Source organism: Arabidopsis thaliana (genome assembly GCF_000001735.4).
Source record: "Arabidopsis thaliana chromosome 1 sequence".
NCBI classification, from domain to species: Eukaryota; Viridiplantae; Streptophyta; class Magnoliopsida; order Brassicales; family Brassicaceae; genus Arabidopsis; species Arabidopsis thaliana.
Window position 1 is genome coordinate 27,277,683 of NC_003070.9, and position 14,024 is coordinate 27,291,706.

General features: G+C 36.4%; 4 protein-coding genes across 6 annotated transcripts; 2 read left to right on the forward strand and 2 right to left on the reverse strand.

Annotated features, from left to right (window-relative positions):
• The first annotated feature begins 1,658 nt into the window (after positions 1-1,658).
• AT1G72460 (Leucine-rich repeat protein kinase family protein) lies at positions 1,659-4,148 on the forward strand. Its single transcript, NM_105905.2, has 2 exons — positions 1,659-2,724; positions 2,814-4,148. Exons 1-2 carry the CDS (start codon positions 1,828-1,830, stop codon positions 3,849-3,851), a joined length of 1,935 nt encoding a protein of 644 aa, NP_177390.1. The 5' UTR covers positions 1,659-1,827; the 3' UTR covers positions 3,852-4,148.
• Positions 4,149-5,945: 1,797 nt separating this feature from the next.
• EXO70D1 (exocyst subunit exo70 family protein D1) lies at positions 5,946-8,291 on the forward strand. The gene has a single exon (NM_105906.4). The coding sequence runs from the start codon at positions 6,077-6,079 to the stop codon at positions 7,976-7,978; it is 1,902 nt and encodes a 633-aa protein (NP_177391.1). The 5' UTR covers positions 5,946-6,076; the 3' UTR covers positions 7,979-8,291.
• Positions 8,292-8,316: 25 nt separating this feature from the next.
• AT1G72480 (Lung seven transmembrane receptor family protein) lies at positions 8,317-10,840 on the reverse strand. The gene is made up of 4 exons (NM_105907.4): positions 10,464-10,840; positions 9,172-10,186; positions 8,932-9,068; positions 8,317-8,805 (listed from the first exon to the last, which is right to left on the reverse strand). The coding sequence occupies exons 1-4, from the start codon at positions 10,655-10,657 to the stop codon at positions 8,622-8,624; spliced, it is 1,530 nt and encodes a 509-aa protein (NP_177392.1). The 5' UTR covers positions 10,658-10,840; the 3' UTR covers positions 8,317-8,621.
• A 377-nt stretch (positions 10,841-11,217) lies between these two features.
• AT1G72490 (uncharacterized protein) lies at positions 11,218-13,425 on the reverse strand. Of its 3 annotated transcripts, NM_105908.4 has the most exons (6): positions 13,045-13,425; positions 12,873-12,951; positions 12,116-12,708; positions 11,864-12,029; positions 11,706-11,772; positions 11,218-11,615 (listed from the first exon to the last, which is right to left on the reverse strand). In NM_105908.4, the coding sequence occupies exons 1-5, from the start codon at positions 13,048-13,050 to the stop codon at positions 11,753-11,755; spliced, it is 864 nt and encodes a 287-aa protein (NP_177393.2). In that variant the 5' UTR covers positions 13,051-13,425; the 3' UTR covers positions 11,218-11,615; positions 11,706-11,752. The 3 variants fall into 3 exon arrangements, with proteins under 3 accessions (NP_177393.2, NP_001322368.1, NP_001322369.1); NM_001334534.1 differs by having other exon boundaries at positions 11,218-11,772; positions 13,045-13,417; NM_001334535.1 differs by lacking the exons at positions 12,873-12,951; positions 13,045-13,425 and having other exon boundaries at positions 12,116-12,850.
• Between the last annotated feature and the right edge of the window lie 599 nt (positions 13,426-14,024).

Genomic DNA, 14,024 nt, shown 5'->3' on the forward strand with positions numbered 1-14,024 from the left:
CATTGTTGGAAGCGCAAGTTGGGTTTCGATCACATATTTGATCATGTCCAAAATAAGGGAATGTCATATTCTAACAGATTTGATATGCAAAAATCAAGATTGTGAGAAGATTCTACTAAGACTACCAAACCAACGTTAACGGCAAAAAAGAAAAGGCAACGGCGAAACCTTCCGGTCACCACTCGAAGTTGGACTCTCCTTTAAGCAATAGAGTATATCAACATTTATCAAATAAATAGTTGTTGTTTTGAGACCTAAGTTCATATATGGACATAATCAAGATGGTGTCAACAGTTTTGGGTTAGGTGTGCTTCAGACTTAATCTTTGAGCTGGGTAAGATTTCCTTTCTATCTAGTGTTACGAGCTAGCGTGTCTCTGTAACAGGTTGTCTTCGGGTAAGTTTGGTCTTGCAGCTTGAGCTTGTGGTGGGAATTCTCTGTACAGTCGTTATCTTCATAAATAAAATGGTACTTATCAGAAAATAAAATAAAATTAGAAGACAATATTGAAAGATTATACAACTCATTTGCATTGACGTATGACAATACTAAACATAAAATTTGTTTAAAATTTAGGGGTAACGACTACGAATGTAGGTCCGTTTTACAACAATGACTAAAACAAATTGGTTCTTTGACACCGACAGATACTTTGGATGTGAACACCAAAATGTTGCAGCTTCTTCACATGCTCCTCTTGTACTATGACAATAACATATGTGCCTAAAGATTATCGCATATTAATAAGTATCCATTACATGCGGAACAGGAATAACATTTTTTCAACAATTGCATAATTGAAACCGGATAGAAATACAACAAGGACACTAAGTCAAATCATTAGAATACATGTCATGGTCTACAGAAAATTAATAGATTAGACAAATATTTTGTTTAGTTGCATATAATATCATGAGTAATTGAGTATTAGAGTATTTTACTCATGATACATAAGAAACTTATAACTATTCTTTCGATATTCTCATATTTGGAAATAGTTAGGAACTGTAAAAGCTAAAACTGATTGATGATTACATTTGGTGGCGTCAATTTGTTTTACATTTATCAAATTTCTTTCTTTTTTCGGCATAGGGATACATTTTTTGTCATGCTATAGTGAGTAAATTAGAAATCCGACATAACTAAGCATCAGGAGGAAAATCCAAATGATGAAGTGGTCCACTTAAAAGGTCACGTTAGCTAGAACTGAACCAAATGTTGTACGAGTTTTAAGATTATATGCTCTTGGTCCTAATGCCAAAACCATTTGTTTTTCCCATAAAATTTATTTACATGCGTTATCTTGTAGTATGGCAAAATTTGGAGTATCACTTAATAGTTTTCACACGTAACACGTAAAAAATATAGTTTTGATAGTTGGTTTTACAACACTTTTACTTGATAGTTGTTCTTACAACACTTATACTTGTAATTAAGTCACTTCTACGGTTTAAAAATTATTTATAGAAACGATAATCAACTTTGTCCAAGTTTGGGCTTGGAAACTAAAATCAACATTATTCATATGGGCCAACCAAAAATGCATATCTTTAGCTTATTTTTTATTCGCTCTTGCTTTTCTCAATCTTCTTGACTCTTTCAACGAACATTCGCGCCATAAGCTCCTAAGTTCCTCTCATCCAATGGATCACAAATGACAAAGAAAAACAAAAGACAGAGAAAACAGAGACAAAGCGAGAAACAAGACAAGGAATACAGAAAAATTAGTAAATCGAATCACCAAAAAAAAAAAAAAAACTACTTTGATTAATCAAAAAAAAAAAAGAGTTGCTTGAAACTCCCGGCGGCCTAGCTCCGGTTAAGTAAATGGCCGTGGCTTGGCTAATCTGGCCAATCGTGCTATCTCTAACAGCACTTTCTGCGAATTCGATAACCGAATCAGAATCTTTATTGAAATTCAAGAAGTCCTTAAACAACACCAAGTCTCTTGATTCTTGGACACCAGAGTCAGAACCTTGTGGAGCAAGCCAACGATGGATCGGATTACTCTGCAACAAAAACTCTGTCTTTGGCCTCCAGATCGAACAAATGGGTCTATCAGGAAAAGTTGATGTCGCTCCGTTAAAAGACCTACCATCTTTACGCACCATAAGCATAATGAACAACTCTTTCTCTGGTGACATACCCGAGTTTAACAGATTAACCGCTCTGAAGTCGCTTTACATATCAGGAAATCGATTCTCTGGTAACATTCCTTCTGATTATTTCGAAACAATGGTGTCGCTAAAGAAAGCTTGGCTGTCAAACAACCATTTCTCTGGTCTCATTCCTATCTCATTGGCAACTACATTGCCAAATCTCATTGAGTTACGCCTCGAAAATAATCAATTCATCGGGAGTATACCTAATTTCACACAAACGACTTTAGCTATTGTTGATCTATCAAACAACCAACTAACCGGAGAAATACCTCCCGGTTTGTTGAAATTCGACGCGAAGACTTTTGCGGGGAATTCTGGCCTTTGCGGTGCCAAGCTATCCACTCCATGCCCACAACCAAAAAATTCGACTGCATCCATAACGATAGAAGGAACAATGAAAGATGCAAATAAGAGCAAATACTTTCTAGCATTCAGCACATTAGGAGTGCTTCTTATCGTCGTCCTTGTCTCCTTAGCTTTCAGAAAAAAGAAAAAGAAGAGACGGAGGAAGAAGGCACGTCGTACCTCTGAACAAGACAATAGTGACGACCAACAAATTCAGGTTACTTCCACTACACGTAATTTTCACATTTTCAAATGAGAGTTTTTAAACCTATAAAATCACACAAAATTTTGATATGATTGAGACAGGTAACTGTTGAGGGATCAAATAGCTCAAGGCAGAGTAGGAGCAGTCGGTCCGGCGAATTGAATAAAGGAGTGGCGGGGACATCAGACCTAGTTATGGTGAACAAGGAAAAAGGTGTTTTCCGTTTATCAGACTTGATGAAAGCGGCGGCTCACGTGCTTGGTAATCCCGGCGGTGGAAGCAACCGTCCAAGAAGTAGCGGAGGCGTGGGATCTGCCTACAAAGCGGTTCTTTCAAACGGTGTCACGGTAGTGGTGAAACGTGTGACGGTAATGAATCAAGTGAGTGTTGACGTATTCGACAAGGAGATTAGGAAACTAGGAAGCTTGCAACACAAGAACGTATTAACGCCCCTAGCTTACCATTTCCGACAAGACGAGAAATTGCTAGTGTTCGAATTTGTTCCTAATTTGAATTTGCTTCACCGATTACACGGAGACCACGAAGAATTTCAATTAGATTGGCCTTCTCGACTCAAAATCATTCAAGGAATCGCTAGGGGAATGTGGTATCTCCATAGAGAATTAGGGTTTCTAAACCTACCACATGGAAACCTAAAATCAAGCAATATATTTCTTGCGGAAGACGGCGAGCCACTCATCTCCGAATTTGGACTTCAAAAACTAATCAATCCCGACGCTCAATCTCAATCTCTCGTCGCGTTTAAATCTCCAGAAGCGGATCGTGATGGAACCGTCTCTGCGAAATCTGATGTATTTAGTTTCGGAGTCGTGGTACTTGAGATCTTGACCGGAAAATTCCCGTCTCAATACGCTGGTTTGAACAGAGCCGGTGGGGCAAATTTGGTTGAGTGGTTAGGCTCCGCATTGGAACAAGGTGGTTGGATGGATCTGCTTCATCCGATGGTGGTAACCGCCGCCGCTGAAGATAAAATTATGGAGGAGGAAATTGAGAACGTTTTAAGGATCGGTGTGAGATGTACCAGAGAAGATCCAGATCAGAGACCGAATATGACTGAAGTCGTTGATGAACTGACTATTGAAGATTCTAACGACGACTTTATCACCATAGAAACTTAGCTTCACCGTCGATCAATTCCAACCGTTAGATTCATGCAGATTCACCAATTTTGGATTTTTTTTTTGTTTTTTTTTCACTTTGCCACTTCTTGTTTTTCTGTTTAAATTTGTATATGATTAATGTGTCAACTTAAGGCTACTTGTAAACAAAAAATGTGTGTTGTAACGTTTTGTGCATAGATTAGTTATCAGTCTGTTTTGCTGTTTTCATTACCACTAGTAAACTTTGGTATTAATCAAACACACATCATTAGCGATTTGCTGTTTTTATTACAACTTGTAAATTTTGGTATTAAACACACACCATTATCGATTATATTATCAATGAAAGTTACGAATTACGAACCAATAATATGCCTATATCACGTGTTTGTGTATACGTCGTACGTGATGAAGAAGAAAAATGATAAATTGAATTGTATGACAGCTAAACACAGCTGTAGATTAACGAATCGTGAAATTATTATTATTATTATTATTTTCTATCATAGAATTAATTAAATTATGGCCAGAATTAAGTTAGCAGACAACAAAAGACCCATCACTGCATTTTGATTATTAATCATCACTTATATTCTATGAACAAAAAAATTATACGAGTACGAATATATTGTATTATTGTGTTAATATGACAATTTTAATCTAATATTAATAGGTAGGATACAATATTATAATTAGTGGCATTAATTAGAAATCTAATGCACATTGAATCAGGACAAACAAATATGACTTGGGTGAATTTCTCAAGCATCAAATCAAGGTATATATATGGGTATAAAGTTGCAATAAATAAAATTTCGTGATGATTATTAAATCGACAAATCTAATGACATTTGCTTACCCAATAAATGTCTTGCATAAGATGAGCTGTTCACATTACTATTTAATAGGACCATTTTGTTATCTTTATAAAAACGTCATCGAATTGAACTCCTATTCGTATTTTAAAATTGGATTAAAACGTCTTAAGAAATTCTCACTGGCTCAATCCAGCAGAGCACCACTCGTGCAACAATATTTTTCTTCTATATGTAAAATTGACTTCCATGTTTCGAGACTGTCCCATATCATTAGTATAAGATAATTAATTAATAAAGTTTCCCAAGGTAATTTCATGAAACAAAAAGTGTATTAGTTGTCTCAAGAAATTATACGGCTTAACATTAATATATGCACATAAGTATATTATTTGCTCGACAAACAAACGATAATTATTTGAATTATATTGTATCACACCTAAGAGCAAAAGAATGATATTAATTCATGCAAAAAGCAATTTAATATAGTGTTAACAAATCTTGAAAAATAATAATTGGAGTATCTCTTTTGTTGTGTAAAGTTATAAATAAATTTTGTCATACTTCACCGTGAATCTTTTAAAAAGGCTTAATGCATGGGAAATCGGGTGCAAGCACGTGAATGTCGGCCCATTGCAGCAGTCGAATAGTTGACTTGCTTCATATGATTCTTATTACTATTAAACAACACATTTTATTTATCCTCTTTAGATTAATAGTAAATATTACATTGTTACTTACCCAACATTTAATTTGTAAATAGTTATGATAAATCGTATTACTTCTGTTTTTTATGATAGAGATTCTGAAAAAAATGTTGCAAAAATATAAATTTTAAGTTTCAAAAATAATGAATTATAAATTTCAAAATGAATTCTACAGCTTTGATTCCTTATTAATCCAAAATTTAGAAAACTTTTGCTGCAAGAAAAAAATTCTATGCATTTTCATTAGTTATTGATGATGAATTTTAAATTTAAGAACAAGTTATGATATTTTTAATTATAAAATATAAGGAATGTATTTATAATCGATTTGTTTTTTTAAAATATATTTGAAAACTTGAAAAATTGGATTAATTAAAAACAAAGAGAGTATTATTTAAATTATGGAAAACGTTATCACAATTTTTTTTTTGATATATGTAAGAAATCAAATAGATTTACATTTGTAATTTATAATGATTTTTGACAGTTCGTTAATATCAAAATGTTCGATTTAACTTGAAAAAGGCGCTTCCCATGGCGGTTAAAAGCTGTTAAATTTTTGGACGTATTAGTTTATTTAATTAATATTTTTTTAAAAAGCATCTAAAATTCTACTGTTGCTTTTTATTTTATTTTCCAGTCTCCATCATAAGAAAGAAGAACTCTCTCTGTTTTACACTTTTTGTTTCTTTCTCTGTGTTTCTATTATTCACATGAAACAATGGAACCACATGACCAAACTCACGGCGGCGACGGAGGAGAAGGAGAGAACTGTTCAGTTTCCGGATTCGATTCAGCTGAAAAAGTCATCATCCGATGGGACGCGACGGCGTCAGAAGAAGCAAGAGAGAAGATGATATTCAACGATCCACAAGAAGTTAACCTTTACCTCAACGCCGTCGATGAAATCCAGAAATATGTATCTTCCGGCGGAGAGATTGAGAATCGAGCTAATTCAGCTATCCAGATAGCTATGGCTCGTCTTGAAGACGAGTTCAGGAATATTCTCGTTTCTCATAGTTCTCCGATCAACTCTGATTCGTTAATGCTGTCTTCTTCATCTTCTTCTCACCTTGAGGTTGATGAAGATGGAAGTAGTAGTAATAATGGTAACGAAGAAGATGATCAACAAGAGGAAGAAGAAACGGATCTTCTGAAACGATCCGGTTCAAGTGCAAGTACCGGTTCAGCGACGGTTCGATTACCAACCGGAAGAGGTAGTTACAGTAGATCCACCAGTAGTATACGCGAGATCGAGCTGATTCCGATCGAATCGGTGATTCATCTGAGCTGGATTGCTCGGCGAATGGTCTCCGCCGGTTATCTCCGTGAATGTATTCAAGTCTACGGAAGCGTTCGCAAATCCGCCGTCGATTCAAGTTTCCGACGGTTAGGGATCGAGAAACTCAGCATCGGAGATGTTCAGAGGCTAAATTGGGAAGCGCTTGAGCAGAAGATCCGTCGTTGGATCCGAGCAGCTAAGATCTGTGTGAGAGTTGTGTTCGCAAGCGAGAAATTGCTCTGTGAGCATGTTTTTGAAAGCGTTGGAGCTGTCAATATCCACGAAGCTTGTTTCATGGAAACAGTCAAAGGTCCGGCGATTCAGCTTTTTAACTTCGCGGAGGCGATTAGTATCAGTCGGAGATCGCCGGAGAAGCTTTTTAAGATCCTTGATCTACACGACGCTTTGATTGAGCTTTTGCCTGATATCGAGTCAGTTTTCGATCTGAAATCTTCAGATTCGATTAGAGTTCAAGCGGCGGAGATATTATCGAGATTAGCGGAAGCGGCGAGAGGGATATTATCGGAATTCGAAAACGCCGTTCTTCGTGAACCTTCTAGAGTTCCTGTTCCTGGAGGTACGATACATCCATTGACGAGGTATGTCATGAACTACATAAGCTTGATCTCAGAGTATAGACCAACGTTGATCGATCTCATCATGTCGAAACCATCGAGAAACGCAACGGATTCAAACACTCCAGATTTCGATTTCTCTGAGTTAGAGAATAACAAAGGTCCATTAGCACTTCATTTGATTTGGATCATAGTGATATTGCAATTCAATCTCGAAGGCAAATCAAAGTACTATAAAAACGCAGCTTTATCACATCTCTTTATCATGAACAACGCACATTACATTGTTCAGAAGATTAAAGGGTCACCGGAGCTACGGGAAATGATTGGTGATCTTTACTTGAGGAAGCTAACGGGTAAGTTTAGGCAAGCTGCGACGTATTACCAAAGAGCTGCTTGGGTTAAAGTCTTGTATTGTTTAAGAGATGAAGGTTTACATACGAAAGGAAGTTTCTCATCAGGTGTTTCGAGAAGTGCGTTGAGAGAGAGGTTTAAATCTTTTAATGCTTTGTTTGAGGAAGTTCATAGGGTTCAATCACAATGGTTGGTTCCGGATTCTCAGCTGAGGGAAGAGTTGAAGATTTCGATATTGGAGAAGCTTAGTCCCGCTTATAGATCGTTTCTTGGGAGGTTCAGGAGTCATATAGAGAGCGGGAAACATCCGGAGAATTACATCAAGATCTCAGTCGAAGATCTAGAGACCGAGGTTCTTGATTTGTTCGAGGGGTATTCTGCAACTCAGCATCTGAGAAGACGATCCGAGTGAGAGAGAGAGAGATGAGTATTTATTTTTTTCTTTCGAAGTTTTAGAGTTTTTTACGGAGACAGATTCTTTGAATTCTTTTCGCAAATTCGGGTTCTTTGCGGGAGAGCCAAAAATCGAGCAAGAAAGAACGAAGGATTGATGATAGTACTTTGAATTTTAAGTTTTCAGATTCATGAGCTGTAATGTTGTATGAACTTATAATATATCTGTTTGGTTACTTGCCAAATTCTTAGCTTATATATCCTTCTTGTTCATTTGTTCATATGATGAAAATTGTTTTGTGTCAATGTCAAAGACTCAAAGCCGTTTGTACGCTTATTTGCTGTGTTTCGTTTTGGTTTTGGCTTTCTCCACCCTTGTCATAGACCAAAGCATATGTTACAAGAAACAAAACTTTAATCTATAATTCAACTTAGGAAAATGAAAAATTTAAAGATTACATCGTGACAAAAACATAGCCACACAAACTAACCCCAACTAACACTACAACACCAAAGAGAAAGGCTGATATATGGTCTCTTGACCTTTGTATTGTACAAAACTAAACTTACGTGACCTAAAAGAATACATGTAGTAAAATTTAAAGGTGTTGATATAGAGAAAGGATTATCAAGTCATGATTGTGAGTTTTGTCTTCACTTCTTTACTCCCTTTTGTCTTCCTCCAAATCTTTTTCTGGTTCTCCTTCATCAGCTGGTAAAAGTCTGGTTTCTGAGAGGTTCTTGACTTCATGAGAAGGAATTGGAGATGGTTTAATGAGGGTTAGCGTGTAATCGTCCTTCTCAAACTCTGCGCTTGTATCTCCAGAAGATCCAGAGAATGCGTACCTATCCGAAAATAAGAACGCCACAAACAATTAGACGCCGTGCTAGGCTCAATGACTATTGATAACAACTGACGAACATCAAATATCATATCGCATTTTCGAATGTTCTTCTTGGAGACGGCATTACCTAGTCGAGTTCTGAGATGGAGCCCAGAGAGAGCAGATAACAATTAGGAGCGAGAAGGATAGCAGTTGCCAAAAGGCTGGGATGATCCAAGCGTTTTGCCAATGTTCGTTGTAAACATCCTTCGACTTGAAATAAAGCTGCCAAAATCAAAAGCTTTAGTAAAGATCTTATGACTTAGAATAATCCAATGGTTCTGGCACTGTCACTGTTGAGATTAAAAACAGTTTGCTATAATATTACCTCGTAGCAAATCCAACCTAAGGAAACCAATATGTCTACAGCCAAAGCATTTGTGAATTTTCTGTATATATCCAACTTGACCAACAACCTTCTGGTCTGAAGCTTCTTGAAAGTAGCAGAGAGAGATTTGAATATCCATATGATGAAGAACGCATCCAATATTGCAACAGGAAGAACGAAAAACAGTCGAGCTTTCCCTGAGAGATCACTGACAGCACCCACATTTTCCATCAGCTCAAGAATTTCAGATGCAATAAAGAAGGTGACCCCAAGCATGATAACCTTTGATGTGAATCCCCCGAGCGTAGGTCTCACAACACCGTAGCCCATTGAAACCATCAAGATGATAATACGAGCACTCGTACGCTTGATAGAACCGAACGTGACTGCCCAGATGGTGATCACGGTTGGCCTAATCCCAGTCTCATTGAATTCAGCGTAATCAAAATACCAAAGTGCCATCTCACACATCCCCAATGTTATCACCAGAGTTAAGCAATTTTGCAACGGAAGCACTTCTCTCCAGAATCTAGCACACTGAGAAAACCAGAAGATGCCAAGCAACACAAAAGCAAGCGACATGAACCCGTAAAAGTACATCAATGGAGCCATTCTACCAGGTAGATATCCAGTAGGGTTTTTCCAAATGGTCTTCCCTTCAACAACCAAATCCTTGAGATCAGAATCACAATGAATGAAGTAGAGGTTGTACATCCCGGTCCTAGTGACCTGGATCGATCTTGTAGGCAGTATAACAGAAAACTCATTCTCAGCCAACGAGACACCAAACACTTGTGGCCAACCAGAATCTTTAGCAGAAGGACGGTAAATGACATCTCCGTGTGAGCAAACACCGAGTTTTGCCAGATCAGATGTGCAACACACAGCTCTTTGCCCACCATAAGCAGATCCTCCAATGTTTTCCCGGTCCTCTACCTCGAAAACCACGGCATGGATAGATAACGAGGATCGGTTAGACACTTCCTCAGGCCTCTGAAACTTGATCTTCTCAAACCTGCCAATAGCATTGCGCCGTGGGATTAAGATTTACACAAACAAACACCGAGTTTTTAATGGATTAAGAAACTTTAACAGAAGAAATTACGTGTTTATCTATAAGATCCAACGCCGTAAAGTAACAATCTTTCAACTAACAATGACACAGTTGACTAACATTGCAGTTGATGAATTGTGATTACAAATCAGATCCTCCTAAGTAGATTTAAAAAGAAGAAACTTTGAACCTCAAGTAAAGAAATGGGAACAGAGAGCTACGAAAACCCTAAATTTACCGGATAAAGGAAACGGAATCGGAGTCGGAAGTGAAGTTATCGGAGGGAGAAGAGGAGTAGATGCCTTCACTGCCACCATGGAAGACAAAGGCGTTACCTTTAGACACGAATCTCTCGCTTCGGTACTCATGCACCGATGCTTGAACTTTCAAAGAAGAAGATAGACATAGCAGAAGAAGAAGATGGAGCAACATTGTAAACCCAATTCGTTGCAGAGAGATCTGAAGAAAGAGAGGAGAAAGAGAGCTGATGACTGAAGAAGAAGTCAGTGAGAGCTGAGATGTGTCAAATGGGTCGGTTTGATCGGACGGCTGTTAAAGATTGCTCCTTGATCATTCTCCAGATGTTCATGTGTTCCAAGTGAAGCCTCTAGCCTAATTAGAGGGTTACACTTTAGTAAGTAACAAAACTTTTATATATTTCGATTTTAGGATGGGCCTTCGTTCGTGTGTCCAATAATTGCTTTGTGAAATATGGTCCATCAAAACTGGATTTTACTTTCATTTTATGAAGTACGTAGTACCAAATATAGTTAATAGTTATATTTGAAGAATGGGTTTATAGTTAATAGTTATAGCTTTAATTTATATAAATTTGTTTTTTTTTTAAATGTTATATTCTCATTTAGTGTTTATTTTACTTCTATATATTAAATAGTTACACTCATAGTTTCTAAATTAATTTACGGATATTATTTGGTTTTAGTGATATTCCTATCAAAGATTACAAAATGATAAATTGATAACAATAATTTACAAGGCTACGATAAAAGTATTTATTAATCTGAATAGTTCTCTTCTGTGATACATGAAGAAACAAAACCATGTAAAAATGAAAGATACAAAAAAGAGTTTTAAAAAAAAAAAGAGACAGAGACAGGAATTCTAGAAACCAAAGGTTATCCACCTGAAAATACAAAACTACATACATGTACGCATATATATCTATCTTTACATATACACACATGTATGTATGCATATACATATCTCATGTACGATGTCTGATGTTTAGTTCCCAAAACATGTTTTGGTTTTATGGACCCAACCATGCAAAAAAAGGGACTCATGGGCTCTCTGCAGATAGATAGAGAGACCCAAAAACTTTTCATCAGAGAGAAAAAGAAATTGTCTTGATATTGTGAAGATTCTCTATCTGCCAAAACATAGAATATTTAGTATAAGATTCAGTACTATGAGCAAAGCTAATATAACAAAGATTCACTGATCAGGTCAATTATTTTACCTGTATTTTCTTGAAAGAACATGAAAAAGGAAAAGTGGACCATATATTCAGATCTCAAGAACAATGACTGCAAATTAAAGAAGAAGCAAATGGAATCAGTTGATGTATTAATTTTTCTAGTTTAATCTTTTTAAGAAATCCAAAGATCAGAAACTCACAATCAGAATCTGTTTTGACCCATTTCCCCCCATCGTTACTGCTTCGTCCTTCTTCTTCCTCGTTCTTCAACGAGAGCTGTTGCTTGTCTTGCAAGTATTTTTTTGTCGATGTTTGCTTTGATGAAGCTTGAGTGTTAACTTTCTTGTGTAGCATCATTCTCAGCAACTGTATATACAGTGTAAATGGTTAGAGACATAGAAAAAATAATTGATATCAAAATCGTGGTTGTGAACTTTATTTAGTAGTAGTACCTTCTCCATTCTTGTTTCTTGAAACGTGTCTCTCAAGATAGGGCGAGGAACGGGAGAAAAACCTTCTGTACAGACAAACATCTTCTTGAGAAGATGAGAAACAGAGGTTTTGCTCAAATCTCTTTTATTCTTCTTCGTCTTGTTCTTGCTCTCTGTAGAAATAGCTTTGCATCTCCCTAGGATAACACTGATTGTACGCTCAATGTCTTCCTCCTTCTCATCACAAAGCGCGTTACTGATTCTTCTATCGACCTCAAGACTCGAAGGACAATTCAAGAATCTATCCAAAGGAAGATTCGCTAATTCTCGATTCACATCAGACTTCCTTTTCTTACTCCTTCTCGTCAAGAGTTTCGTCAGCTCCTTCTGTAGTTTCCCAACTTCTTCGGGAGTGAAATCTTCTTCTAGATCATCGGAGGAAGAAAGCTCTTGATCTGTATCTTGTGCTTGACGACCTTCCACGTGTAAGTTAGACACTGTCTCTTCTTGAATCACTTCTTGATCAAGTGTTTGTGGTGTCTGCTTTTTGTTACCGAATGTACCAATCGCGAGTAATCCGTGAGGCCAATCGTTAAACTCCTCTCTCGGATGATCTTGTTTTAAATAGGAAAAAACAAAAATATCAGAGAGCCAATCAATGGAAAGAAGAATGTTAGGAATGATATTTGCAATTTTGCACATGTCTCAAGTGGACTGTGGACAACAGTTTTGGTAATCAAATTTTTTGTTTTCAACGAATACGTAATCTTGAACTTACGAGAAGAAGCAGAGGATATGCTTGGTCTATGAGTAATCTCTTGTTTCCCATGTAGCTTGTTCTGCATCCACCCGAAAAACTGAAAAGAAAAAAAAACATTTATGAATAAGTAATGTAACACATTATGTGATCAGAAATCAATGAACCAGAGCGTATGAGTGATTAAACGAACCTTCATGTCTTAGTGACCCGGAAGAAGAAGAAGAAGAAGACAAAGAAAGAGGTGGAAAAAGAAATGAAATAACTCGGGTTTAAGGTGAATCAAGAAGCTTAAATACAAGTAGAAATTCAAAGATTAAGATCTTTATTTTTTGTTGTTGATGAATTTGATGGTTCAAATTCCAAAATTGGCGGCCTTAGTTCTTCGTCCAGATTCACTTCTTCGAAAAAGATAAAGGATCAAGGAAGAAGGAAAAAAGTTTTTTTTTTCTTTCAATTTGTTTGGGTTTTGGTTAAGTTCTGTTCAGATAAAACCTATTCCCACACTCTTCTTTTATACAGCTCACAACGTAGCACTCATATTAACGCACCTATCCCCATGCAAACGATCGAGGCCCAAAGAAACATTCTTCTGTACGTATTTAATTTGTATTATAGCTCAATTAATTAATGGAGTACAATAAGAATATTAGTTTTTGTATTGGAGATAACGTCACGGCTTTGATCACAATTCATATATTGGCACTTCGTTTCATCAAACAGTCTCAAATATTCCTTTTTCTACCATTTTTCGACTATCTATAAGAGGAGAGGGAAATTATATTGAATCCCTAGAAAAATTGTATCGTCCTTGAATGGTTACTATGCTGACACGAAGATATAGAGGCTTCCACACATTTTGTTGTGTGTGATTTTCGTCGAATTTTTCATTTTTAAAAGGTGCACGTAAATTATATGTAATATACATTGTATATGTTGAGAAAAAAATTCACTTGAAAACTACTTACACAAATACTGTATAAAAGTTACTATTAAGTATATAGAACTAGAATGCATAAATTACACTAGAAATCAGTGTATAGTTATAACTTAGAAGCGCTAATCTAAAAAATCTATTTAAAGTTACTTTTTTGTCAACAAATGTATATATGAGTTTAAATCTCGAGAGTAACAACAAATGCATTATAAACCAACCAATATGCTACATGTCAT